Here is a 27,344-nt window from a genome sequence, read left to right on the forward strand (position 1 = left end):
AACATTCTGGGCTTGTATCTGAGTATCGGGTCTTGACTGTCATGGTACTTGAGTCATTCCCTTACACAATTTATTCTGATTAATTGTTAGAATGCTTCTAACAGTATCTCATGTTTACATAAGAAAGCTCTGGAACCTCCACCAAACAGAAACGGGAAGCATATTGGCTTCTGACGCTGTTCCGAGAAACGTGTATGTTAATTCACGGCTTTTTACTCGGGAGCATTAATCAGGTTTCCCTGGCAGAAACGCCGAAGGCCTGTTTGCTCCTAACGATGGCAGCTGCCGCGGACGGCTGCGCGGGAGCCGGAAGGACACGGCTCCCCGCCGAGCTCCCCGAGGTGAGGCGCGGGCCGCCCCGTGCTGCGGCCCCCCGGGCCCTCTGCCCCGCAGGCCGCACTGACAGCGGCTCCCCCGCCGAGGGTCCGCCCGGCCTGGCCTTCCGAGCCCGCCGCTCCCCGCGCCCTCCGCAGCGCCCGGAACCGCGCCGCCACCTTCTCCTCCGAAATGCGGTGGCCAGAATGACGTGCGGTGAGCCGGAAACACCGAGGCCTGGCGTCGGGTGGGGGTTTCTCGTTTCGTTCTCTCCTAAAAGCGAACTGACTCGGGAACTGTAGCTGACGCTGCCTCCTCAGGGCTTCGGGGCCGCGGGGGACGGGGCCGGGCGCGGCCCCGTGGGTGTCCCCACCTCAGGCGCCTCTCGCCATCGCCCCCGGCGGGAGCGGGGCCGGGCCCCGCAGCGCCGCAGATCGTCCGCCCGGAGCCAGGTAGCGGGGCGGGCGCAGCGCGGCCGGCAGCAGGTAGGAGGAGGTGGGCGAGGGCGGGCCGCGGCGCCGCCCCGGGCGCTGGCCCCTGCCCGCGGCAGCTCTCGCTGCGCTGTGGGCCCGACCTCCCCCGCCGGACGTGGGCCGGCCCGGGGGCCTGCGCGGGGCCCCGCTGGCGGGGGCTGGAGCGGCGCCGGGCGGTGCTCGGGCCTGCGGGCCCTCTCCCACCCGCGGCTGCCCCGGCCGGGCCGCGCCGCGCCTTCGGGCCCCGCCTGAGGCTGACTGGGCCGGGAGAGCTGCGGGAGGCGCCGCGGGCCGCTGTCCCGGCCAGGCGCCCGCACCGCCGGTCCCGCCGCCGCGCAGTGCGTGCCCGGGCGGGACGGGTGCGCGCAGGGGCTGCGGGGGGCGTTCTGTGCGTCCATCACTGTGGGACCAGTGTCCGCCCTGCGGGGCAGAGACCCCCCGTGTCCTGAGTTTGAGTTGATCAGGACTGCTGAGCTCTGTTTTAACACCTTCAGTTCTCGCTGTTCGTGGTTCCTCTCCTGCCATCACCTTTCTGTCCCCAGCTGGCATCGTGCTCTCTTTACCTGTGACTGCTCTCCCAGGAGTACCACTGGCCCATTGTAACTTTCTCTGTTACAGCAGTCTATGATCAGTCCCTCTCCTTGATTTTACTGGACGATTTGCTCAGTAAAAGCACAGAGAGCAATCTCCAGTGTCTGCACAACTGATACTGGAGAGAAGTGGGATTGCCTTGAAATTAAGTGCTAGAGAGCCTCAGATGTTGACTGTAACTGAATAGATGTAGGAACGCTGTTGTTCACTTTAAAATGCTAGATCAGCTGAGCTGCTGGTTCCAGTTCATTTGTGCTTGTTCAGTATACCCCGAGGCCAAGGTGCAGGTGCAGTCCAGATCACGAGATGAAACGTGTGTGCCTTGTCTCACTATCTACTATATGTTGGCTCGTGTTAGCAAACCACCATGCAGTTGGGCGTCTTAGAAGCATTGACTCATGAAGCGCCTGTTGTTACTGGGTTTAGGTATCATAGCTTCCTGTCTGTTATTTTTTATGCCAAAGGTTTATGTATTCTGTTTATTAATATATCAGAATTGTACGCTATGCAGCTACCAGGCCCTTCGTTGAATGCTGATGAGAAACATTGCATGTTCCCAAAGGCTTCATATAAATAAAATAAGACAAATGCAAGATGAGGTGCGGGACAGCTGCTAACCACAGATGAAAGAAGAGATGTAAGATGGTTGCATTAGTGGGTGGTGGTATAAAGGGTACTCTCAAATTCCCTGGCAATGCAGTAGAACAGGTGGGAGAGACAGCTGTTCCTAAAGAGTTTTTTTTATAATCTCTTTCATCATCTTACACACTGTATCACTGACGCCGCTTACTTTTCTTAATAGAACTCTTAGTACCTAAATCTAGGTATTTAATGTTTTTGCATATTGCTCACCAACTTTTAGTGCTTCTGAATACTCGAAGTTCTTCAGATATCTCTAGTATAGATGCAGGGTACATGAAATACATTTTCTGAAAGCACAGGCCACAGAATCATTATTTCAGGAGGAAAATTTTAGGGAAGAGATGTGGCGAATACGTAGATGAACTCGAAGCCTTGAGGCATCTAGTCTGGCAAGCTGGTTTGTGAAAATTTGTTTAAGGAATTTCTGAAGAAGGGTAACAGTTGACCGGAGTTCCTCAAACTTCTCCCTCTTATTTTCTGCTTGATTTCTTTGGGAAACAGTATTTTCTTTTTTAAAGTTTTAAAAGACTAGTTCATTCTAAAAAGTATTTTTGCCTTTCAGCTCTCTTTTGCCTTTCCCATCTCTTTCGTAGCACTGTGCCAAACACAGCTAAATTGAACTTTTGCAAAAAGGTGAATAAATAGCATTTGCACTCATGTATAGATCGGAAGCCTGAAGAAGAGGAATTACGAGCTGCTCAGCTCAGCTAAAGAGTGATTGTAACTGGTGTTGAAGTCACCAGTCCAGCATTTCATTTCTAGGTAGTTGTAGGAGAAACTGGCAGGAGCACAACATGAATACTGAGTTGTGAAAGAACATCCATTATGATGAAACAGTGAAGATTTTTTGTTTTGTCAGAGGTGAGGACTGAAACATGACAGGAGTCTCCAAATATGTAAAAGTTTGCTGTGAAGAGGAAGACTTTTCTGTAAGCCCATCAGGAAGAGAACAGCTTTGTGCCAGGGGGGTGTGTGATTACGTATTAAGAAAGTCTTTCTAACTTTCCAAACAGTTAGCAGTGTCAGAAAATGCTGAAGATGTTGTATCTCTGAACTTAGAGATTTTTAAGAAGAGGTCACACAGATTTCTGACAGATTATTTAAGTTTATTTAAGTATTATTTAAGTGTTGCCTTTGCATACAAAGGTAGGCTCCAGAGATGCCTCCTGGACCTGTACGTCTGTGTAAGTCACCACATCACCTTTGTTAGAGAAGAGATCACGGTTGGTTGGTTAGTGCCATGAACAGGGGGTTAAAAGCCCTTTTACATCACAACTAGAAACAGAATTGGTTACTTACTGTGAATATTTCTACATCATTAAATTATACAGGTTGTGCAGTTTCTGTACAAGAGAGATTCAAGACAAGGATTACAGGTCTACAACATATTTCAGCATGTAAATAGGTAGGTATGTTGAAGTTCTAATTGAGTTTTCTCATCGTATAGCTGGATTTAAATAGGGTATATCCCTCTCCTTTCCATGGGTGCTAGTTTTCTGTTGTGTCAGAGATGTGGATATTTATTTGATTTCCTAGAAATGAGGCTTCATTTGCAATTTTTTTGGAGCCAGTGTTTGAAGATGATGTTCTGTGTGAGAAATTGCCTTGCCCTGTAACGAGACAAGACCTGTGGGCTTCACAGCAGTGTCTGATCAGGATATGGTTCATCCTTGTCTTTGTAGCTGGTGAATTTTGCTGTTAGAATAAATGGCTAGGGCAGCGTGTCTGTACTGGCTAGGGCAGCGTGTCTGTACCTGGACCGCTGCTGCTCTGTCCCTCCCATCTCAGAGTGTAGTAGGGAAAGTTGAAAAACCTTCAAAGAAAGGTGAAACAAACTTCTGTGTAAGGAATGGCTAAATATACTAATGCTGTTCAGGCTAAAAAAAGACACAACAGAGGAGGTATGAGACAACCTATGCAATCAAGTGCCGTGGGGAACAAGGGGTAGGACTGGCTGTGTACCTTTCCTTGCAGGCAAGAACTAGGAGACTTCGAATGAAAGAACACGTAGCAGGGTTAGAACGAGGGAGGTTCTTCCCACAACGTGAAGTTAGACTATGGAAGGGATATCATGATCCAAGAAACAACAGGACAGCGTCGTGGAGAAGGAGTCCTTCAAGAAGAGTTAAATGCAGAGATGGAACCTTTGTTTCAAGAGGTCCCTGGACTACGAAGAATTGTGGGCTGGGGAAGTGTCTCTACAAGCCTCCCGTATTCTTATACTTTCTGTTTTCAGTTTCGTCTTCTACAGCCATACTGTGGTGTTCCCTTTGGTGAGAGCGACTGGAGGAAAATTGATCATGGATTAGTGGAAAAGCCAGATCCCCATCATGCTGAGAAGTGGCTGCAAGTTGGCCTTTCTCGCTGAATTCCTGGCATGAAGCAGGGTTTTGTGGTGTCCAGGATGACTCGTAACACCTCAGACTAGGGATCCCCAGCACTCTATTGTTTTGCCTGTTACTTTAACCCTACATTTACGTGCACAGCAGTGCTGCTGAATACACCCATCTGTCAGACATGGTCCAGAAAAGAGACCTTGCCATGAATCTCTTGTAACAGAGACTCTCTTTACAGAGAGCATTTTAATCATAGCAAGTCTGGAAGAGAGAAGTACTCACTTTTCCACATAATGTAAACATACTCAAAAAAAATTAGATTTGTGATATTTCCATCTGATAAACCTCAAAAGAAAATAGACACAACTGCGTTACAGCTGAGCTTGTACCAGCAGCATTGGGTGATCCCTAGTTGGAAAGCTGACTCTAGAGAAAATATTTTGCCTGAGAATACTCTCTTTTCAAATGGAAGCTGTTTTACAAAAATAAATATGAATGTGAGAGTTCAGTTTCACTTATTTTATTCCATCATAAGGGGTTTCAGGAAGGCTAGAAAGGGAGTCAGGGCTTTATAACGTTAGTGGGAGGAAGTGCCCTTCATCCTCATCTTCTTAGCCAGAGACGATGCATCTGAGGGCTACTCTATGGAACGGTTGCGAAAGGGAACCTCGCAGGTTAAGGAGGGTTGTCTGCAATATTCATATTCTTCAGACAGTTCCGTTTCCCTGGAAGAATAAAAACATGGAGGTAATTTAGTGGCTACTATTCCTGTGACTTTCAAAGGTTTTTATTATTTCCCAGAGGCTACAGGAAGCTGTCAGATAACCACCATAATTATGGACTGAGATCGTATTTCAGCACCTGGCAACACTGCAGGGTTTCAGCTGTACTTCAGAAAACATGATCATGGCACCTAATGAAGGCTAGTTTAGTTTTTCAGACTGTCAGCCAGTCACGCGTATATACGACTATTATCTGTACACAAAACGGAATGAAAAAAAAACCACGAGTGGCTCACCCCACAACATCCGCAACATTTGCAGTCCCCGCAGATTGTTCCAAACAGGCCGTTCACCACCTGAATCCCACAGAGCACTGCCTGGATCCCACTCATAATGAGCAGCAAGGAGAAGAGGGTCAGGTTCCACGGGATGACGTTTTCGGGTGACTGACACTCATTCCACAATGTGTGGTTAGAAAGGTAATTCCTGGAGGGGGGAACAAAACACGTGTGAAGAAGATGATGTTAGCTTACAAAGAGGGTTTCTGTCACAGTTGACAAGTTGTCGCTCTTGTGATGTTCTGTTAGCTTCAGTACTGTGAGAAAGAATTCTCATTACACACTGGTGCTACTTATCTAGAATGGGATTTCGTTTGCATTTCTAGATCAGTTGAAGCAATTGATTTGAAAAGACAAGGCATCAGAAGGGAGCAATCAGATGAGTGTGTATTATATACAACTGAACAGTTTCTGGTATTTTGGGAGGAAGAGATCTTAGCCAAGCATGTGCTAAATGGATGTTTGTCCATGCCAGTGTCTTTTGTCAAAAGTGTTTTTGCTGCTCATGTTGTGGTTCTCTACTGGACGCAGCAGTGCTGACATCCAACCAAGTGCAAGGTCCTGCACCTTTGTCAGGGCAATCCCAAGCACAGATGCAGGCTGGGCGGAGAAAATGGATCGAGAGCAGCGCTGCCAAGAAGGACTTGGGGGTGCCGGTGGATTAAAAGCACTCACGGCCCAGAAAGCCAACCGCACCCTGGGCTGCATCCCCAGCAGCGTGGGCACAGGGCGAGGGAGGGGATTCTGCCCCTCTGCCCCGCTCTGCTGAGACCCCCCGGGAGTCCTGCATCCAGCTCTGGAGCCTCAGCACAGGGCAGAGCTGGAGCTGTGGGAGCGGGGCCAGAGGAGGCCCCAGCAATGATCCGAGGGCTGGAAACCCTCTGCTGGGAGGGAAGGCTGGGAGAGCTGGGGCTGTTCAGCCTGGGGAAGAGAAGGCTGTGGGGAGACCTGAGAGCAGCTGCCAGTGCCTGGAGGGGCTGCGAGAGAGCTGGAGAGGGGCTGGGACAAGGGCATGGGGTGATAGGACAAGGGGTGATGGTTCTAAACTAAAAGAGGGTAGGTGTAGACTGGATATAAAGAAAAAATTCTTAACCATGTGGGCAGTGAGGCTGTGGCCCAGGCTGCCCAGAGGAGCTGTGGCTGCCCCCTCCCTGGCAGGGCTCAAGGCCAGGCTGGATGGGGCTGGGAGCACCCTGGGCTGGAGAAGGGGTCCCTGCCCATGGCAGGGGGGTGGAACTGGATGGTCTGTAAGGTCCCTTCCAACCCAAACTATGATTGTATGATCTGATGGTATGTAATGCACCCACAAAGTGTACCCCTACAGATACGGGGCTCGCAGGGTCTCCTTGGGAGTGTGGGATTGGGGGAGGTGGGTGTGTGGGTGTCTGCACCTAAAGATTTGTTCTAATTTACGTATTACATATTGTAATAGAACTAAAACAAGTGAATTACCAAAACAATATGATAAAAGATTAACAAACTTAGTTTTCCTAATGAATCATGAAATGTTAGAAGACCAGTTGCCTCTTGCTCACTGAGCAGAGAAGAACAACCTTTGCATTTCTAGATGCCTCATCTGAAGAACAGCAGTGTTAGGTGAAAGTATTTTCCATAATTTTTATCTTCACATTTTGATTTAATTGTGAACTGCTTAACCACTTGCTGTATATCCTCTGCGTATTCTTAATGCTGTTTTGTTTGCTGTGTTCTTGTCAAGTGATTCCTTGACTGCAACTAAAATTGTGTTTGAAACAGAGCAAATCTTTCCACGTACTCCCAGAATTAGACCAAGGCAGTTGGTTTCCAGCCCTCACTGGCCCATGAGCAAACAATATGTAACATACAATATTATACCTCTTCTTTTCTTTTTAACCTGAACTATGATTTTGTGAAAATTTGCAGGAGATGCTGCTAGATCACTCTTGACTGAGGAAGACAGCATTAAAGATTCTCAGGGGATGGGTTTACTGCACCCCGTGTCGATCTGTCTTACTCCCCTTGGTAACACAGTGTACCCTGTTTTCAGTTGGACCTTTGCTGACTTCAGCCCTGAGCAACTGGGTCGCTAGGGTTTCATGTTCTTCACACCGCCTCTCTGAAAGCGATAAACATAAGTGACAGGAAACGCATATGAGTTGCAGAGTGTGAGGAACAGACAATTTCAAAATTCCATAACCAAGATAAAATGAGACATAGATAGTAATTATTTGAATACTATCAAATTGCAATATAAAATGTCTCTGCTGTTCATCTAGGTGGAATTTATCCCCATATACTGCTTATCATCTCAAGAACAACCCGGAAGGCTGTGCATTTCTCTTTATTGTCTCCTTTGAAACTCAGTAGTTTTGATTGTACTTGCTATTCTTTACATCCGTGCTCCTGAACCTGATTTAGTGTTTCTGTGCATTGCTGGCTCTTCTAAGAGCTTCTGTGTTTTAGACAAACAGTATAATTCCCATTTTTATACAACAGGTTTGGAAGTTAAATCATACCACAAACTTAAAACATGTATAACTTTTTTTTCTGATTGTCTTGTCTTACCCATCCTGGAAAGGATAGGTCCACTCTGTTCCAGTGTAACATTTAGGGCCTCTGTTTATGGCTACTGCTGACAAAACAAAGCAGTATCCAGCTCCCACAACTCCAATTGCAGCAAATATTATAGAAGAAAACATCTGATGAAGAGAAAAATAATGTTATTTTTGTTCTCATTCAAACAAGGAAATGTACCCTATTAATGTGAATGTACATTCCCTAAATGCAGTTCTTAATGGTCAAAATAGTCCACTCCGAAGCAGCTACAATATCTTAGTTTGCAATGACACGAGAAATGTGTAACGCGTACCTGCCCTGGTATTCAGAAGCTTTATTAGCACCGTTCGCCCAGGGACGCGGGGCTGGGTGCTGACACAGCAGATGGCAGTCCTCCCCTTCACACAGGGTTCATCCAGGCCTCCTGGCTGGTCAGGGGAATTGTTTCACAGGTGTGAATCTCTTTCTCAAGAGACTATGTGCAAGACTGAAGCCTTGCACCTCTCAAGGCATTAAAAAGAAATCTACAGTACCCTTTACAAGTTAGCTTTGGTATCTTGGTCGTATTTGGACCAAGTAATCATATTTTTCCTTCCTGTGTCTCCCCTTCAGGTTTCATGTTAGTGTGCTTTATCTCCTCGCAGATACTTGTCATCGTTTGCTCTTAATAGTGCAAAGGGAATGGATTGGAAAGGATGTCTTTATTTTTCTGGCTTTCCATTACAGCATTATGACATATACTAATATATAAGTAAATCATGCAAAAACTAATGCCCTGCTTGAATTCTGAAGCACTTGTAGCCATAATAGTTTGTAGGTAGAGGTGATGTCTTTCGTTGGATCAAAGTGATATATGTGGAGGAAAAAAAGAATCGTACTTGCGGGTCTGTGAGCTTTTCTTCAGACCTCGTCACAACGCTTGCCTTGAGTGCTGACATGCCCTTTCATGTTGAGATGTCTGATGGGACTAACTTAAGCATTATATTTATGTAGCAGACATCATAGTAATGGTGTTTCTGCTAGCATACGAGAACGAGCTCAGTTCTCAGTCGTGCTGTGGCCAGGCCACCAGGACTCTTGCAGCGCAGTGTGCTTAGTTCTTGCGGCTGTACTGACAGCCCAGCCTCTCGGTCAGCTGCGCTCCGCCGCCAGCAAGGTGCTGCACAGCCGGGCGCAGGGGCCTGCGTGGGCAGCGGCCGCGGGCGGTGGGTCACCCACGGTCACCCCTGCTGTAACCTTGTGCCCGTTCGTTCGGCTGCGTGGTGGGGGTGAGCGCGGCAGCCTGGCAGCAAGACCAGAGCAGCTTGGTAGTCGCTGAGTTATACGTGGTCCTCAAAGCTAAGCTGTCTTCACTGCTAACAGAAAATTGACAGTACAGTGTGGTGAAGAGAAGTAAGTGGCGCCATTTCCCCCCTGCTCGATGTTCCACCTGCTTTGTTGGGATTGCATGAAGACAGTGTCAAAGACAGAGGATTTAGGGAAGGCTCCTTGTTAACCTCACAGTTGTGATTCTTTTCCTATGCCTATTTGGTTTTTTCTTTTTTTTTTTCAGTTGAAAACCTGTTGCTTTATAAAAAAAAGTGTAACGATGTACCTGAGCCAAACAATTTATTTCAAAAGGACAGACTTTCCTAGTAGAAATATATTTCTTTTTTCTGTAATGTCATTTTTAAACTAAAATACTTGAAATGTTTACTAGTGTCTGAAGGTATCCATTTGAAACTTTTCACTTCGACTGTGAAAGGAAGCTGTAAATTCAAAGTGGAGCCTGGCCTACTGGCCTTTAAACAGGAGGTTGAATTAGGTGACCTCCTGAGGTCTCTTCCAATCTGAAAGTTCCTGTGAACCTAGTGCGATACTCACAGCCCATTGTGTGGGTCTGCATTGGGTCGGGAATGTAGTGCCCAACTGTCAGAACGGTTTTAAAAACTGCCAACAAAAAATGGCTGAAGAGGGAGCTGTTATGCTCTGCAAAACAAAGTGCAGATCTTTCAGAAACTAGTTTTGATTGTGGCAGCAACTGTAAGTATCTTGTCATAGCGAAATACAAGAAGGTAGTGCAATTGCAGTGCTGTGGCACCACATCAAAAGCACGATACAATTTCTACAGCCTGCCGTTTGTACTTTCCAGCGCTCAGACAAGTGGCAGGGCTCTGTGTCCTACCTCCGGACAGGGTGTGTCTAGCGTCTCAGTGGCCATGACAAGAAGATACCTATATCGTACCAGTAACAATGTAGCTTTTACTTTTTTGCCGTGTTTCCTCTCACTTACCGCAAACCTCTTTCCACAGCTCTCATTACCACAGCATCCACAGCAATCATTATTCTTAAGGCCCAAAAATACCAAGGCAGGAAAGATCATCTACCAATAACAGAAATACGGTTTCAGTTGGGATGAATTCAAGTTACATTTGCTTTTAAATATTAATAGTTCTATGCCTTTTTTTTATCCTTATCACTAAATTAAGTTACTTACTGCAAAACCATTGGATGACTTTTAACTTAGTTGCTTATCAAAGAAGAATTTGCAGTGTTGGAACCTGCATTTGAGGTACTAAGGAAATTCAGCAACGCAAAGTCACGGGGTGGGGAGAAAGGTGGGAAGATCTGAATTTATATACTCACCAATACACCAGATCCCAAGATCCCTCCGAAGTACCAAACCTCATCTGTAATATGTAGATTGTTTTCAACCACTATTCCTCCAGGGAAAAACAGCAAAATGTTAGCGACGGTACATAGCACAGCCAGGGGAATGAGAGTGGTTCCCAGGCACTTAGCACAACCTCCTGTGCACATGATTTTTTTTAAAAAAGGCAAACACAATCAAAGGCAGAGGAACAATCTATCAGATGTTCTCAGAACGGTTTTATACAAAGCAGCTTCTCAGTGTACTTCACAAAATCCCGTTTCTGCTGTGCCTTTATAGGAGCTGAGCCTGTAGAATGCTCCCTTCAGAGATGTTGCTGCAGTCGATCAGAAGTGCAGTGTGTGCTGGTTATTTATACGTTCTCACAGCCGTGATGTCAATTTTCTGAACGTCCGTAAATGAAATTACGTTCAGTGCAGCCTCTCATTTTACTATGACAACCAATAACCTCTGTTAATATTTTACTAATGTGGATGAGACACTTCATTATCTGGGCTCAGGTCATGGGTAGATATCCTGCTTAGTTCTGGATCATCGTTTTTACAACACATGGTCCTTCTTCATACTACGAAATACTTCTTTGTAAAGACTGCCATGAAAACCTGTAATGAATCAGCTGATGTTAATAACAGCCATGTGCAGTGGAGAAGTTCTAGTGAATTTTCTTTCCTTTGGGAAAGTTGAGCTTGTCATCTGTGATTTTGAAGCACTGGGACAATTTATAGATTTGCAGTAGGTAGTGAATTTTACCTTGTACAACCACAAAATCCCATGAAGTACATGATACTGAACCATCCAAAGCTGTCTGGAAACATCCAGAGCTATGGCTTCAGTTGAAGTGGCAATGCTGAACAAGCTGGTTTGTGCAGCCACCATCCATATAGAAATGACACAGCTGAAAGAAACCCAAGTCACTGTTCATCTAGACTGATTCCCTGATCTGGTTCATCACAGGCCACACTGACAATTGTGCAGATACAAGGAAGCTGGCAGAGCAGGGACAGGGACATCTTGAGCCATCACTGATGCTGAAGAAATGTATTTGGAACCAGAGGCTGGGCCTGTCAGCTTCAGGGTTCTTTGCAGAAACAGAAGGATATAAAGTCATTTTGTCAGACTAGGTGGTCAGACATAGTGTTTTTAGGTAAATATCTTTTTAAGGTGACATCAGTAATACTAGAAACCCAATTTAAGTATATATGCAATTCACACAGTTGTGAGGTGCAACCGGAAGAGTTGTCAGCTTGTGAGAGGGCTTTTTTTCTTGGAGGTTGTGATAGGATTGAACACAGACAGCTGCTGTCTCTGGCAGATATTATGTTGCCGTTCTGCTTTAAAATATGCATCAAACTTAAAATTAGTTACTGCTAATTTAGGTGTGGCGCTGGGTACACTCCTATTGTTTTGAATAGCTAAATCCTGTCTGACGTCGGGCAGAAAGGATCATGGTCTTGTATTTTTGATTAAAAGATGAAACCCATTTTCGTATCAGACTTAAGACTAGATTTTTGAGCTTTTTGTTTACTTCAGGGAGCTTGCTCTCAGACTAAAAGAAAATTATCACAGTATGATTTAATCTTTGCAGGTAAAAAATCAGCTCGTTTATTTACTAAGCACTCACTTGGCCTTGAGCAGAGCATTTTCTACAAAGAAATCTTGCTTTTTCTGAAGTGTTCCTCTCTATATGCTAGGAACCACCTGGGCAAATGTTAAAGGCTGTCAGGTTCTTTGATGGGTTAATTGATAATCACATCTTTCTGATATATCTATTATTGCTTTAATTTAAATAAGTATTTGCATAGATCAGGGGAAATAGGAAATACCAAAATTTTTTATTATTGAAATTTATGGAATTGCCAATATCACTCACTAAAACAACTTTTAGTGGCTTGGGAAGTAAAAACAGTGCTTCATTTACTTCTGTAAACCACTAAGGTGAAATAACACTGTGATACAGATGCCTGTGCAATATATGCCAACTTCTCTGTTAAGGACTCTCTCTGGAGTACGTGTCTCAGAACAAGACTGTGAGAAAAGATTATGTTGCAAGAAACAAACAAAAAAGTAAGTCTGGGCTAAGGTCAAATTATGTAGAAGCAAAGGAACTAACTTATTTTTGTGTGAGGATACTGAATTTTTCAAATGAGCCCTAGATGCTCATAGAGAACATAGGGGATGAAAAGCCAGCGGGGCTGCCCAGCAACATTGTTGATGTCCCCAGATCATCTCTGGTTGGAGATGTTGAATAGATGAGATTTATTCACCAAAATGGTAAATAGAGCCACATAAATAAATCTGTCTCACCATTTACCTTTATCTAACCTTGTCTGGGTATGAATACTTAAGGAGTTTTTATGTAATTTATGAATGATTTAAGATGGATGGAAGTAGGCATGCTTGGTCTGAAGTATCAAGCTATCAAGACTGAATGAAAATATGGGTAATGGACCTGGGTTATTTGTTTCCTATCACCAGGAAGCCATGCTTTACAACAGGACAATAGCTATATTTAGCTTCTCATCCTGTTTTATACTCTGTAGAAGACTCTGCTTCCATATTCTGGAAAGCTAGCTGAAAAGGTACAGGGTAGTCAGGAAGTACACTGCTGGTCGTCTTTGGCCTCAATATCTAAGAAGACCTTAGTGAAGCTAGTAAGCTGTTACTTAGAAAGTTTGTGCTCTGCATGGCTTGTGGGCCTCTTCTCGACAATTGGTAATACTGCAACGACATCGCTCAGTGTCACTGTGATTGATTCTGTTCTCTGATAACAGTGAACACCATTATTAGGAGGTGAAAGTATCAGTATTGCTCAGAAGAAGATACAGAAGCTGGAGGGGGGGGGGAAGAATAGGAAAAAAGGACATATCTAAACTAGACATGAGTATTTGGAGATTACCTGGTTTGGGATTTTTAATTCTTAAATTGCAAAACACCAGCAAAAATCTAAGACATTGGAAAAGCCTGGGAGGTAGGATAATATTTGTAAAAATAAGTGAAGCACCAGGTGAGGAGTACAAGAAGTCCTAGAATCACTAGAATTGCATGATGCTGAAATCAGCCCTTGGACTTTTTAAAACAGGGAGGGAAAAAACCCCAAAGCAGTAATGGGATCAAATCCATCTCTTTTCCACCCAGGCTTATCTAGAACCACAGCACTGATTTCAGCAGAAATAAATCAGGGCCACACAGGGTTGCAATTCACATCAGAATATGTCAGATCCATATTTCAGTCCTGTTCAGCTTATTGCACACAGTTAAGATGGCCCATTTATAAAAACACAAAGCAAAAAACCAAACAAACCAAACTCTCCAAAACTGCTCTTAGGGAATTTTTATTTCAAATAGGCAGGAATTGATTTACTCTTGTGGGCAGCATGTCCTCTTGTTTTATGATCTGCCAGCTGTACACTGACTTTGTACAGGGACATTGCACTTTGGCGTGAGAGACCTTTTATGAATCACATACGACAATGAGAGGTGAACATTTTATCATTCATTTATCTACACGCACGACATGCCTGCGTCATTCATTCAGCTACAGCACGTGGAGTTTTCCAAGTGAGTTATGTGAAAGTTTTCAAGTCTAACAGTGGTGTTAGCATGTGTATAAAATTTCCCATTATGCTCAGTTCAGTGGCAGTAGCTCTCATTTGGCATTCTGCCTGTAACAAGAACCTGAATCAAAGGTCTTGCAGGAGGCAACTTTCTGTTGGATACATACATGCATATTAGAGAATAGAGACATTTGGGGTTTGTTGAGGTGTTTGGTTATTGACTATTTGACAGGTTAATTCTGTTATAGTTACATATTTGAAGTCCAAACTCTTCTTACACGTCATGAGATGGTTCTGTAACTGAAACAGTAGATAAACCAGCCGATACAAGATGAGTCATTATAGACTGATAAAGATACACATTTGCAAATCTGAAAAAGTTCTTGGATTTCTGCAGAATGAGAAACACCAGTCCGTTGACGTTAGGCCTGTGGAAAAAAAGGTGGGATAAATTAGGCTATTCTACACGAGCTTGGGAGCTTCATGCAGCAGTATACAGGGAACTGTATCCTGTGTAGTACAGATACAGCAGAGACAGAACTACAGTGGTATGACTTACATGCAAACAACTAATAGCAAAGTTTCCATGGAGTCCATCTTGTATTGTGCTAGTCAAGATATTATCCAAAAATGTCCTGATGAAACCCAGCTTTTATGCCATTCCTTATGCTGTCACAGCCTCTGCCGTTTTTACTTTTTTCCAGTTCTGCAAGGAAGCTCTGTCATCAAAGTGACACACAAATAAAATGTCATACCTTTAAATCCTGGATGAAAGAAACACTGCTAAGAGTTATGATCAGTATTGAAGGAGGAGATGGCAGTATCACCCTCTACACCAGTCATACACCTTCTCTGTCACTAGTGTAAAATGTTAATGATAATAAAAGCAAAGTCTAAACTACAGTTTTGAACGATCCATCTGAACATTGTAAAATGAGGTTAGCAGACCAATTAGTAATGTGGAAGGGGACCTGGCTGGCAGTTTGTTTAGTGCTGGAGGTACCATGGACAGAATGTTGTCCCTCACTGTTGCTGTATGAATGCTGCTGGCACGAGATACCATGGGTCCCATCTCTCACTGAGTGAATGAATATGTGCTGTAATTTGCATCAGCTCCATACCTCTGGCATCAGGAACTCTGGTGGCACTAGGAAACTAAGAACTTACTTCAACAACTCCCCTTCCCCGAAGAGTATCAGAAGTCCCTGGGATGGTGCTAGGGACTCTTTTTGGTTGACCTGTTCTGTGGCAGACTAGTCTGTGTAGACAACTTGCCAGAGTTTAGAAACCTACAGACTTTTTCTCCTGGACTGTGCCACAGAGTATGTGTTTCTCCATATTTGGGATTAAAAGGTTGGTTTTGTATTTGTTTTGTGATATCTGGAAACTGTGCTACATGGTGCAAGACTGTTTGCAGGAAAGACTGAATTAGAAATGCTCTAATTTTTGATTGCCCTCTTCACTGAAATATTAACTCACATGATGACAATGAAGCAAAACCTGAATATATCTTCCATAAATCATACTTTGAAATTATGGCATATGCCACATTTTAGGATAACACACGCAATTTTTTCTTTAAAAGAAGAATGTTTCACATCATATATACTTAAGCTCATTCAATAAAGGATGGCAAGAAATGGTTGTCACCACTGCCAAAATAATCATGCATTCTTTTGTGTATTAAGACTAGAGGACGGTTCCTTTGTGAGGACCACTCCTAGGAACAAACCTGTCTCTGTTGCTGCTGTCTGTAGTGCTGAGCGGACTCAGGATTCCTGAGAAAATCATACTAGTTTACTTTGTAAAAAGAGTTTTATTCAGGTTTTTAGTAAGACAAATTTTGAATGGCTTCTCAAGTTTTCATATAATGCAACATGAGTGATGTCCACAGGTTCTTGGTGTGAAGAGCAGGTCTAGCAGAACAGCCTGGACAGTTGATCCCAGTGGACTGGAAGATCCCCATCAGGCACAGTGCATTCACTGCTATTGGCACAGGTGGTTTTGGGAGGAACCTGTAACTGATGATTCACTGAACGGTTTCAGGGAGTTGTGCTGTATTTGTTTTTCTTCCTGTCTCATTGTGATTCCTCTCTTAGCCATTTTGCTAGGACTAGTGGAGACTGTGAACAACATCAGCTGTTTGGTATACATTTGGAAAGCACGGCCCTTTATGTCCCACTCTGCTCAGCCAGAGCAATTGGCTCTGTCAGGCTCTGGCAGCTTCCTGCTGCCGGGCGCATGCTGCCTCGTATCTAACCTGGGAGCTGGACGTCCCTGTCCTCCTCCTCCTGGAACAGACGCTGTTGGAGCCATTGCCACTGGCTGTTAGTTGGGCCCCTAAAGGAGAGAGGAGCATCTGGTCCCATATGTGTAAAAGCAACGTGCGCATGACTACCGAGGAGAGCATTTTGAAATTTAACATTTCATTCCAAGAAGGACAGCTATTATGCAGCAGAAAAGCAGACAGAGAAACAAATGAAGAAGTCCTGACTGACAGCACAGTCTACATGTGGTGTTCAGCAGGATGTCAGAGTCAGGCCAGTGTAAGCAGTTTTCATGGCTTTCTACAGCCTGCTGTTTCTTCTGTGGCAAAGATTCAGAACTTGACAACTCTCCATGCTTCACACAGACTTCCATGGTGTTCCCAGTGGGTAGAGAACATCCGTAATTTGTCTCCCAGTTACAGCATAGTGACTCAGTAACAGGCATAGGGATAATATTTGCCATAGCTGGAACATAACTATTGCTTCTTTTTCCCCCCCCCCTTCCCTGGTAAACTAGAATGTGGCTATTTTGCAGTTGTGAATCCTGGCTTGCAGTAAGGGGAAAAGGTTTAAATTGTATTGCACCCAGCACCCTGCCATCCTCATTTACTGCAGGTAGCTTAAAGGCAGATGCTTCTGCCATGCTCTTGCCGTGCTTTCAAGCTGAACTTCACAACAATCCTTCTCGTTCCCTCTTACTCCACTCACCAACATTGTCAGTACCACAGAAGGCTAGCCAGACTCCTCTGTCCAACTATATTCTTATTCATGCATGGCTGTTTGTAACTACGGACAACCTTTATGTGAGGGTTTAAGTTACACTTACTTGTCAGCAGGAATGGCTTAGGGGGAAGTGGCATTCAGCCTGAGCTGGAAAACAAAACTCAGATTGACTCAAGTCTTTTTCCAGGGTAAAACTGAGTCACTAACACACTCAGTTCCTCTTAAAGGGGTTCTTTCTTTCCGTTCTAGCCCGCATTTTCCAACTCTGGCGATGTATCTGGGAGGAGGACCAGTGAGCCTGTTGGCAAGCATTAGCTACAACTGCTTGTCCTGGAATAAATACTCCATTGTGGAGACTCTGAGGGCTGGTAACTGAGGTGGAGCTGGTCTTTGAATGTTGTCTTATCCTGTCGTGTTCAACAGCATTTCCCTAGCAATTGTGGAGCCACAGTGGCAGGCACTCCTTTCTGGCGTGCTATGAGAGGGTGTTTCCTCCTCTCCTCACCTGCTGTCATACCGAGTCCATGCTGTGCAGAGGAAGGTGAAATGACGTATTTTCCTATGGAAAAATAATAGGAATGGAATGTCACTTGGATAGTTTTGGTAGTTTCAGGAGGATGTAAGCAGTGATGGTACCATATCAATTCTTTGCCTGGTTTCTTAAAACACAGACGGGCAATGATCTGCAAACTAGATGGAGGCTGAAAGATTATGGGAACAGATAATTTGATAGATATAAAGGATAAACATAAATACAGCTACATGCCCTGTGCTATAAACCTGCAGAGTCCATGGTTGTTGGTGGCTGTAAATGAGAAGGTTCAATAATCGGAAGCAGTGATCCTGAAAATGAACCTGATGTAGATTGTAACCTGAAAAGTAGAGTAAATTATCCTGGATGCAGCACACACTAGTTAACCATCCTTTTCTCAACACCTGCGCTAGCCCCCTGAGATACCACCAGTACTATTATCACAAGAAGTTCCGGTTTTTTGTTGCCATGGATTTCTTGCTAATCTTGGTAATCAGATTTTTATTTTGTTCAGATAGGTGAACGTGGCTTATCATGTATTTTGATGTATCTGTTCATTTTTAATTGTAGGTGGGTGTGTCTTGATCAGTTCTTGTGTCAGTGACTGAACTCGACAGTTATGACCCAAGGTCATGAGTTCTGGCTCTTGTGATTTGTGTAGCTGCTTCCATACTCTAAATGTAGTTTGGATGCCTTGAGCTTCGTAAGCTTCTGTGAGAAGTACCCATCCTGCCTCCAATTAAAGCCAGGGAGGATTTTGCTACAAATTGATGGGTAGGATTGGATTTACAGCAGCATAACTGAAACCAGGTCTGTTCAAGCCTCTGCTGCTGCAAGTAAATTTGTGTGTATGTATGTGTATGTATCTTATATATATGATGGCACACTGATGTCAAGCAAGAAATACAGAAGGAAGTTCCTCCATAAAATCACTCTGAATACACTTAGCCCAGTGTTGTATGTCCTTTTGTGTGGTGCTGTTCCCCTGAGGACTGGAGAAAGGCTGGTAAACTGTAGACAAAGTTCCTTTTCTTTGGAGAGAGAACAAAGAAGAGTAAGCTGAAAAATGTCTCCCTTCATGTTACCCCAGTCTTCATTGTGGTGAAGGATCACATTAGTACAAGCTCTTCTTTGGAGGACACGGGAAAGCCCCCCAGCTCTGATACCAGCGTGATGAGCCCAGGCAGACACACAGAGGGGACAGACCTCGCTCCTCCTTGCTAGTGATGCAGGTGAGCCACTCCTTCTCTGTGAAATGCATGGATATGGAATGCATATCTGTGAGATGCTAAACGAGCGGGGCTGCAGAAGTGAAGCTGTGTATGTGCAAAGTAAAAGCCATCGTCACACCCTTATCCACAGCTTTGACACAGGAGAAATTCATTCCCTTTTCTATTCACAGACTTCTCCGTCAAACCTGGGGGCTAGCTGTGTGGTGAGGCATGTGAAAGCAGAGAAGGGAAAAATGTCTAAGAGAAAACTAGGTATTGTGGGCTTTCCTGTGATGGTGTTTTCCTATCCCACCCCCAGCTGCTGGACTTCCCCCTGGGCTCTGCAGACAGACTGGTAATGTGCACAGTTTCCCTAGTCTCTTGTCTGACCTTTGTTCTTTTCCTGACATTTCTGTTCAGATAAGAGCTTGTGACAGATGTAGCTTGGCCTAAGTGGTATTTTAAGTTGCACATTGATATCGTTGAGAATACAGAAAAGCAAAGTATGCTAATGAAGAGTATTTAAGAGAAGTGGGTTGGAAACATGTTAGAACCAAACCAAGCCTGTATTCATGTCCTATGTGGGCAGTTCTGCTATCAATAGTCAGGATGTAGATATGATTTTGGCTTCCAAGAAAGACCAAATTAATTAGGTCCTAGACTGAGTATCTACTACAGGTAGATAATGGCCAGCTTAGAGTGGGAGATTCCTCTGCCTCTCTTGAGAACGGAAATAGGTTAGATGAAGAAGCCTGAGTTTTCATGTCCTATTCCAAGTAAAGTTTTTATTCTGTGACATCACTCTGATACCTGATAGTCCTTTCTTATTAGACAAAAATATTTGACAAGAAATTTCGATTTCCATTGGTGTCAGACATATGTCTAATTTACTGACATTTTCATTTAAAGTGAAATTACACAGAAATTTATTTTACTAATTGGACTTTTACAGCTTTACTGTAACTCAACTTTATACTTCTTTGCTGTTTTACTGTTCTGTAGTCATGTTCTGTTACTTTCTATTTTACCCGCCTCCACTGCCCATTCAGCAATTTTCCCAGAAATGCCCTTTTCTATGTGGAACATCTTCTGTTAAGGTTTTGATAATCCCATTCCTTCATTCTCCTCAAGGTATACTCTAACCATGGAGCCAAAAGTAACTGTCAACCAATAGCAAATAGGCACGTGGCCCCTAAGCAGTCTCTGATGCTTCTCTGATTTATATCACTTTTAAGTAAGTGAAAATTATCTAGCTGTGTATGTAATGCCTCTTTTTCCTACCGTTATATTTGTTGAGTCTTGTGCTATTTGTTTTTGTTCATTTTCAGAAAAGGTGCTTTGTTACCTATTAATCAAAATTGCTTTTTTTGTAAACCACAATGCCTGTAGCAGAAAATAAAGGAACTTCAATACTGCTGCAGGCCATCTAAATACCACAGAAATACTTTTAATAATTAGTACTGACAACTAAAATTCCACTTGAGGTATTTTCCAAAATGAGAGAACAAAGGAACTGTTTCCTTTAGGGTTATCTATTAATTACTTCCATGTGTATTTCTATGTACTTTATAGTTTTGATAGGATTTTTTGTCACATCCCAAAAATTTAAAAGATCGGGATTATTTACAGAGGTTGTGCAGAGTTTACAGTTACATATTCTTCCTGTCACCATGAGTGCTGGAGTCCACAGCTGTCAATCAGGCACCACCATTCTCTTGCTGAGTATAATTTAGGTTTTTGTCTTCCCTTGGCTGTACAGAAGTAGGAAAACAGGCAAGAGATGCCCGAGAAACCACACCAGTTTCTTAAAGTCTGAGAAACAGATGACTGCCTCATGTTTTTATCAGATGCTTTTGTTCTTCCAGTGGATGAACTGGTTCTCCTGCTTCAAGGGGGAAGTGGCACTGGATGCCATCAAGGCTCTTGGTTTTCTGTAACTTCTTGCTCAGAGTGACCATTTATCTCTCACTTATCGTATGTCTTCAGACCCCAGTAGTGGTCATCCTGACTCAGTATATTTCTGAAGAGTGCAGTGATATACAGTGTGCCTCCATGTGTATTATCCCTGCCAAAAGCAGTGTTTTTCATGCTTTGGTCTCCTCCTAGTTTCTTTTTCTAGCTGTCAGTGCACCTGATGTTTCACAAGAAAGTTTCAGTTGTGAGTAACATTTGTACAAGTTCTGTAAAGCTCTGAAAACACGGGAAATTGAAATTACTATTGCTTGAGTGAAATCTTGGCTGCAACTTAAAGTACATAGTTGGCACAAAGTTCAGTGAGGGCAGACTTTTAATTCTTGTATTGTTGTTTCTGATGTTTTTTTTATGTCTGTCTTTTTAAATTATCGTACTTCTGTGTCTTCTGCAACAACAAATATCTTTAAGAAGTGTTCATGTCTTATGTCTCTGAACTTGGGATATCCTTCTTTGCATCTTTAAAGCACTCAGATCCTTATTATCTGGTCATGTAGTGGCTGGACAATTTTGCTGCGTTCTTTTCTTTCCCACTCTCCTTTCAAGGGGGCTTTCAGACTGCCGGGATTTTGGCTGGCCTTTTTGGTGCAGATACCTGAAAGAGCAGTAGCAGTGCTGCTATGGCTGCTGCCCTCAGTGTCACCAAACCTGTCAGTGCTGGGTGGGTGGAGAATGCTTCTGGCTTTAATGGGATGCAAACATCAAGTGCATGCATGGTCTTAAAGGAAGATAGGTTCCAGAGTTAAAGCCTGAGCGCTATTATCCCTTGCTAGACAGTGCAATTGAGAGGAAAATGCTCTTGTGAATTCATTAACTTACCTTACCTAGGAACAAATTGTTGCCTAAGTGGCCCCAAATGTAAAGCAGGAATCATACGGCAAATTTATATGGAGTTGCTTTGCTGTTACCCTGGAAGAGAATGCCTGTCTCTCTTTCTAGACTTGGAGGAAATGGGAGCAAAGGAGAGCTAGCTCTTAATTTCTGCTGCTTGTTTGTGTTGCTGATAAAACACATTCCCTTTATGCTAGCTTTTCAACACCATGTGGGCTCCTGTGGTAGAGGGGAGATGTGAGCTGCACACCAGCTGAACCGAGTGTCTCTGGTTGCATCCCTGCTGCTTGGCTTCGTATCTTCCATTTGTGTTGTCCAAGTGAACGGTTCGCATGCTCCACGGAAATGACACAATTGTGGTCCATTGGCTCTTTTGCTTCTCCCACCCATCTTTCTGTAAGGAACGTGGCTGCCTTAAAGACATTTTTCCTTTGAAATCCTTTATGTGGGAATGGTTCATGTGTCACAGAGGAAAAATAATGGAAAATAGGAAAATATTCATGTGTCACAGAGGAAGATAATGGACCCTGGTTTGCAGGAAAGATGCATTCATTTTAATCCATTTGGTGTGAGACTGGGATGCTTAATGCCTCATATTTATTTTACTCATAACTACAAACGTGCTTCCAGCTGGCTAGTCCATCTCTCATGCAGATTTCACTGGGGACATTTATTAAGAATGGGGTCAGAGTCCATATTTACTGTTCATTTCCTCTTCAGTTGTTTGTTTAACTATCCTCTGCTTGAATTCTGTTCAAAGGAGACATTTGCAGGACTGAATAGTATTCTCTTCCACACTGAGCTCCTCTGACAGCAAAAATCAAGAAGTTCCAAAGGAAACAGCCAGTTGGGTTTTTAGCTTTGGGATGCCTAGAACTCACAATTGTGAATTTTTTCTTTGTTTTTTTCAGAATAAATACAACCTTTCATTTTTAGTAATACATTAAGGATCTAGTTGCATACCCTGTATGTATCCATTGTTCCCACTGACTTCTGTGGGAAGCCTTGTTGGAGAAAAATTGCAGAATTGAGTTGTCTTACAAGAACTTTCTTCATCCACTATTAAGATGGTACGTTATTTTGCCCAACATGTCTCAAATCGCTGGTGGCTTGGCCTTGCTATCTCTGTACTGGCTGTTGTCAGCATTAGGCTCAACAGGCTCTTGGAGCACTTATCCTTAAGGGCAAGCTGTGACTACATGTTTGTGGCCTCACCTGCAGTGGATTTATTCCCCAGTCACTACTGTGGCGGATAGCAGAATCTGAGCAGTTTGCCTTTGCACTGTTCTAGTTGTTCATCGATTTCTCAGTTAACAAATAAATTAAAAAAGGAGACAGATCATAAAATGGACATGATGCACTATTGCTGTTATCAGACTATCACTACTTTTTTTTTAGCTTGGATTTCTTGGCTAGAGTTTTGGAGGGAGGATGGGACACTCCCCACACCTTCTCCCAACTTCTTTGCCCCTTCAGTTCTTCGTTTGATGTTGCAGCTTTGAGGCGCTCACCCTGTTCCTGTTTTCAGAGCATTCACATGAGGGGTGGTGCATTTTTGATATTCCTCTCTCACTCTCCACCAAATCACCTTGCAATCATGAAATTTGCATTAGGTACAGCAATAAATTGGTTGCTCTGCAAATAGACGTCCAGATGGTCTAAGGCGTATGAACTGTTTTGTATCACATACTGTTTGTGGCTGGTAATTACTGATTTGTTGTTATCAAATTTTCCAGGCTAGGAGTAGAGTTAGACTGCTAGTAACAGCATCCACATTAAACTTCAGTTGATCCTTGGCTCTGAAAATCTTGCCTCTGGATACACTCTGTCCCTCCTTATAGCATAGTTCTTGTCCTTGTCACTGTGCGGTATCTGTTTAGGCAGGGCTCTGTTGCTAAATTGTTACTAAACAACAGGATATTCTAGCTGTTCCTTCATTTACTTGCACCTTCCCTTTTTTTTTCCAGGCAGTTTGTCCCAGTTTGAAACTGAATTAGCTGTTACAGCCTCATTGAAAGTCCATATGGTTTTCAGGTATGGTGTACTAGTATCCTGTCAAGAGCAGAGTTGGAATATGTTAACTATTTCACAGATTTGTCTTTTATGATACTCTGTACTTTAAAGTTTATTTTATTTCCTTAGACTTGACATGGATCATTTCATTTTGCCAAAAGTTATTGAAGACATTTGCGATACGTTTTTCTGAAAGAATTTGACAATCTGGACTTCAGAAGTGAAAACAAATTTTAAACTTACCTTCTAAATCAGACCTTTTTGTTTCAAAACAAGGAAGGCAAATCTTTATTGCTTTTTTTCGGGAACAAGTTATATTCAGTTTTATAGATAGACCTTCACTTTTGTGCTCAAAGTAGACACAAATTGTGAATTCCTTTTCAGCACTTCGGTTTAAACTCTATCATGAAGTATAAAAAAATGGTGCAAGACTGTGTGCTGATGCATTTCTCACTGAAGCATGGAATGTACAAGAATTGAAAAGCAGCTGTATTTTTCTTGTTGTCTCATTGAAATGATACGAACTACACCTAATGAGAGGAGAAATGGTTTTATCGCAAATAGGTTAATTAATGGAGGTTTTGCAGAAGCCTCTGCTAAACTGGTTTTATTTCCATGGCAACTCTTTCTGCTTCCTGGATAACTTCGTTTCAGTAAATGTAAGACTGAAGTGAGTGGAGGATAGGCCCTTCTGTGTAGTAAGAAGTGGGCAACTACAATAAATTTCCGTATCATGAACAGATAAATGTAGGCACTTAACCTTGTTGTGTAGGGAAGGTAATGTTATAGGTTGCTGAGAACCAAATGTCAGCAAAAATAAATAGGTAGTTGAGAGAGTGAGAGCCTATTGATAGTGCCAGTTCATCCATGCTAAGAGCACACACAGGATCTCAGCTGTAGGAAACATAATGCATTGCTTTTCTGTTTTCTTTCTTTCTGCTGTGAAATTTTACTGGGTTTACTAGTGTGAGTAGAGCTAGGTAACAGTTAATTTATTCTATAAAAAACCCTCTTGCTCCTGTTTCTGCTTCAAATTTGAAGCTACCTACCATGCAGGTAGAAGGCCCAGAGAGAACTTCACCAGAACACCGTTTATTTCAGAGATATATCATGTATGGGTTTAGGGTTTTGTTTTTCTGAAGGCGTGGAAGTAATCTAGTTTGAATGCAAAAGACTGGGTTGTTCCATAAAACTGTAAGAACTGCAAGCTCAGGGTTGGTTACCCAACGTTTTTTTCCCTCAAGCAGCAACATGAAATTCTGATGTTTTTCACATCTGCCTTTCCTCTCAAAACTATCATGTAGCATGTATTACAATAATTCACATGCTTAGACTTGATTTGTTAAACTTTTTTTTTTGTAAAGGGTTAAAACGGTGGTCAGAGTTGACTCACCTTGCGTAGATTAGTTATCACTTGTGTTAATATTTAATGGTATGGTACCAGGCTGTACCCTGTTACGTTCAGAACACTCCCATATTGTTTTGAGAGATAATGCATCTCCTGCGTTAATAGCAGGTATTTGAGAGAGAGTGTGCTGGGTGGCCTCAAAGGGCCAGTGCTTCTGTTGCATTCGTCTTTGTGTAAAGGCTGTGATGGATCCTAACAGCGCAAGCATTGAGATTCCAAGAGACTAATTCTGGTCTTGCTCCTGGCAATTAGAAAAAAGTTAGAAATAATTTAGATCGGAAAAAAAATAGAAATAAATCAGAAATCATTCTAGTTAGTTATCTGTATCTCATTGTGAAAAATATGCTGACCGTTTTGAAGCTGGCCTGAGTTCAAGGGATTGTAGCAGCCCTTAGATTTTGTATTTCACTTTTTTCATGTCTGTCTTTTAAGCTGTCTTTTTTCTACATCTCCTTCTGTCACCAGTGCCTGAGATCAGCAGCGCCTCTGAGACAGGCTGCTTTCTGCTGCCACGGCCCCACCCTGGTCGCTGCTCTGCCTTGCCCTGGGCGGCACCGGTGTCGGTGCTCGCTCAACACACCCTGGTCTTCCTGTGGGTAAGAGACACATTGGTACGAGAAATACTTAAGAAGGCATCTCTGTGCTTCAGAAACAGGGATCTGAAAAAACATCACAATAATTTATAGGCTCTATCCTCTTTGGCCGTTAGCTAAGCTTCTTCAGTTTCTCCCCATTCTGCCTTCGCTATGTGTTTGATACTGAAACAGGAGGATGAAAAATGCATTCCCTGTGGAAGGGAGCGCCATGGCTGCCTGCCTCCGCTGCGGCTGGGTGCCAGCCCCCGGGGCTGATGTTCCCACGGCTGGGGCTCCCTCCTCACCATGACCAGGAACACAGCCGGGCAGTGGCTTGGGTCTCCCTGGGCTTCCACCGCCCCCAAGAGAAGGAGGCATGGCGCTGGCTTGTTGGCAGCAATGATCGTTCGTCTGTGCGGAGGATCAAGGGACTGATCTGTCTAAAAACTAGTTGTTTGTTGACTGTTTTTTAATTTCTGCCACCAGGCTAGTTTTCATCCACGCTAGTTCTCTGATCCAGTCCAAGCAAGGCCGCAGGAATGCTGGGACCAATATCAGGGAATAAGCAGGAATACATAGCTGCAATAGAGAATAGGACTGAATCTCCAGCAACAATTTCCAGTTAGACCAGTTTAAGTCAACTGTTAAATTGCATGTTGAGACTGTGAAGCCAGCTGATGTTTTATTTGGCCGCTCCATGCAGTAACACTAATCAGTAGTCAGTAATATTAAAGTTTTATTAATGGCTATTTTTGTTAAGGTAACTTTTTCCAATCACGTTCACTTAGTCTTTGTGAGTTGAAGATAAAACAAAGCAATGCTGGCTGCAGCTTGTTCTGCACAGCAGGTCTGAATCTGGCCTGATTAACAAGATGCTTGGTCAGGAGGATGTTGCTGACCTTGGTGGAGTTCAGCTCCTTTAAAAAGAACTTGAATAAGAGCCAGGTGGATGCAGGGGGTTTACTGCTGGGGGCTGCAGTGGTGTGCTGAGGTGTTCCCAAGTGTTGCTTACAGGAGAAATTCCTGGACAGCTTCAGGGTAAATTGTTCTTACTGCTGTTCTGGAGCCTGGAAGTAAAATCCAGTGTTTGTGCTGATGGTGGAAGTATGTAAGTTGTGGTGTTCTTAAGCTTCTCTTTCTCTGCTGTTCTGGATGTCCCTGTATGCTGTGCAGTGTTCCATGGGATAAAAATCCACAAGCAGGCCCCTTTGCCCGCCCTCCTTCCTGCTCAGCTGGTAGGCAACCACAGAGCAAATAAGGCCAAGGCAGGCTTCTTCCTTTGTTCTTGCCAAATGAATGGCGGTGGGTGCACAGCGTAGTGGCTGGCTATCCTGGAAGTGGGTCTCCCCAAAATGCTGTCTGACGTTCCCTGCCCTGGGAACGGACAGCCTCGAGCTATGTCTCAGATGGGTTGTACCTCAGCTTGGGTTCTATAGTCAGGTTTGCTCATGCGTATCAGCGTTGGGTTTAACAAAATTTGTGTGAGGTGTGGGTAAGCAGCAGGATACTGCTTTGGAACCTGGCAAAACTTACTTGGTGGGGTCCCCTCCCTTCATCTGCCTAATGTCGCAGTGTCTTTTGGTTTTAATTCTTTTTGAGGTATCTCTCTGTTTCTGTTTTCTCTTTTTGACTACTAGTAGTGCAGGGTGATTTGAGG

The 27,344-nt window shown here is 43.6% G+C and overlaps 2 protein-coding genes across 2 annotated transcripts in view; one reads left to right on the forward strand and one right to left on the reverse strand.

Annotated features, from left to right (window-relative positions):
* The first annotated feature begins 275 nt into the window (after nt 1-275).
* LOC104336577 (transmembrane 4 L6 family member 1) overlaps nt 276-27,344 on the forward strand; it is a 55,184-nt gene continuing 28,115 nt past the window's right edge. Inside the window, exon 1 of the mRNA XM_075418511.1 lies at nt 276-341. Coding sequence (XP_075274626.1) covers nt 276-341 — 66 coding nt within the window. The remainder of the gene's footprint in view (nt 342-27,344) is intronic.
* On the reverse strand, nt 4,862-11,000 carry TM4SF4 (transmembrane 4 L six family member 4). The gene is made up of 5 exons (XM_009942395.2): nt 10,578-11,000; nt 10,225-10,314; nt 7,962-8,095; nt 5,376-5,565; nt 4,862-5,082 (listed from the first exon to the last, which is right to left on the reverse strand). The coding sequence occupies exons 1-5, from the start codon at nt 10,749-10,751 to the stop codon at nt 5,065-5,067; spliced, it is 606 nt and encodes a 201-aa protein (XP_009940697.1). The 5' UTR covers nt 10,752-11,000; the 3' UTR covers nt 4,862-5,064.

This window comes from Opisthocomus hoazin, chromosome 4 (assembly GCF_030867145.1).
Source record: "Opisthocomus hoazin isolate bOpiHoa1 chromosome 4, bOpiHoa1.hap1, whole genome shotgun sequence".
Classification (NCBI taxonomy): Eukaryota; Metazoa; Chordata; class Aves; order Opisthocomiformes; family Opisthocomidae; genus Opisthocomus; species Opisthocomus hoazin.

Bases quoted from the DNA above. Each gene is read 5' to 3' on its own strand.
- TM4SF4 (XM_009942395.2), bottom strand. From the start codon at position 10,751: ATGTGCACAGGAGGTTGTGCTAAGTGCCTGGGAACCACTCTCATTCCC. The intron at 10,315-10,577 runs GTGAGTATATAA...TGTTATTGGTAG, and splicing joins TCTTGGGATCTGGTGTATTG to ATGATCTTTCCTGCCTTGGT. The intron at 8,096-10,224 runs GTAAGTGAGAGG...TCTCTTCATCAG, and splicing joins GCTGTGGAAAGAGGTTTGCG to ATGTTTTCTTCTATAATATT.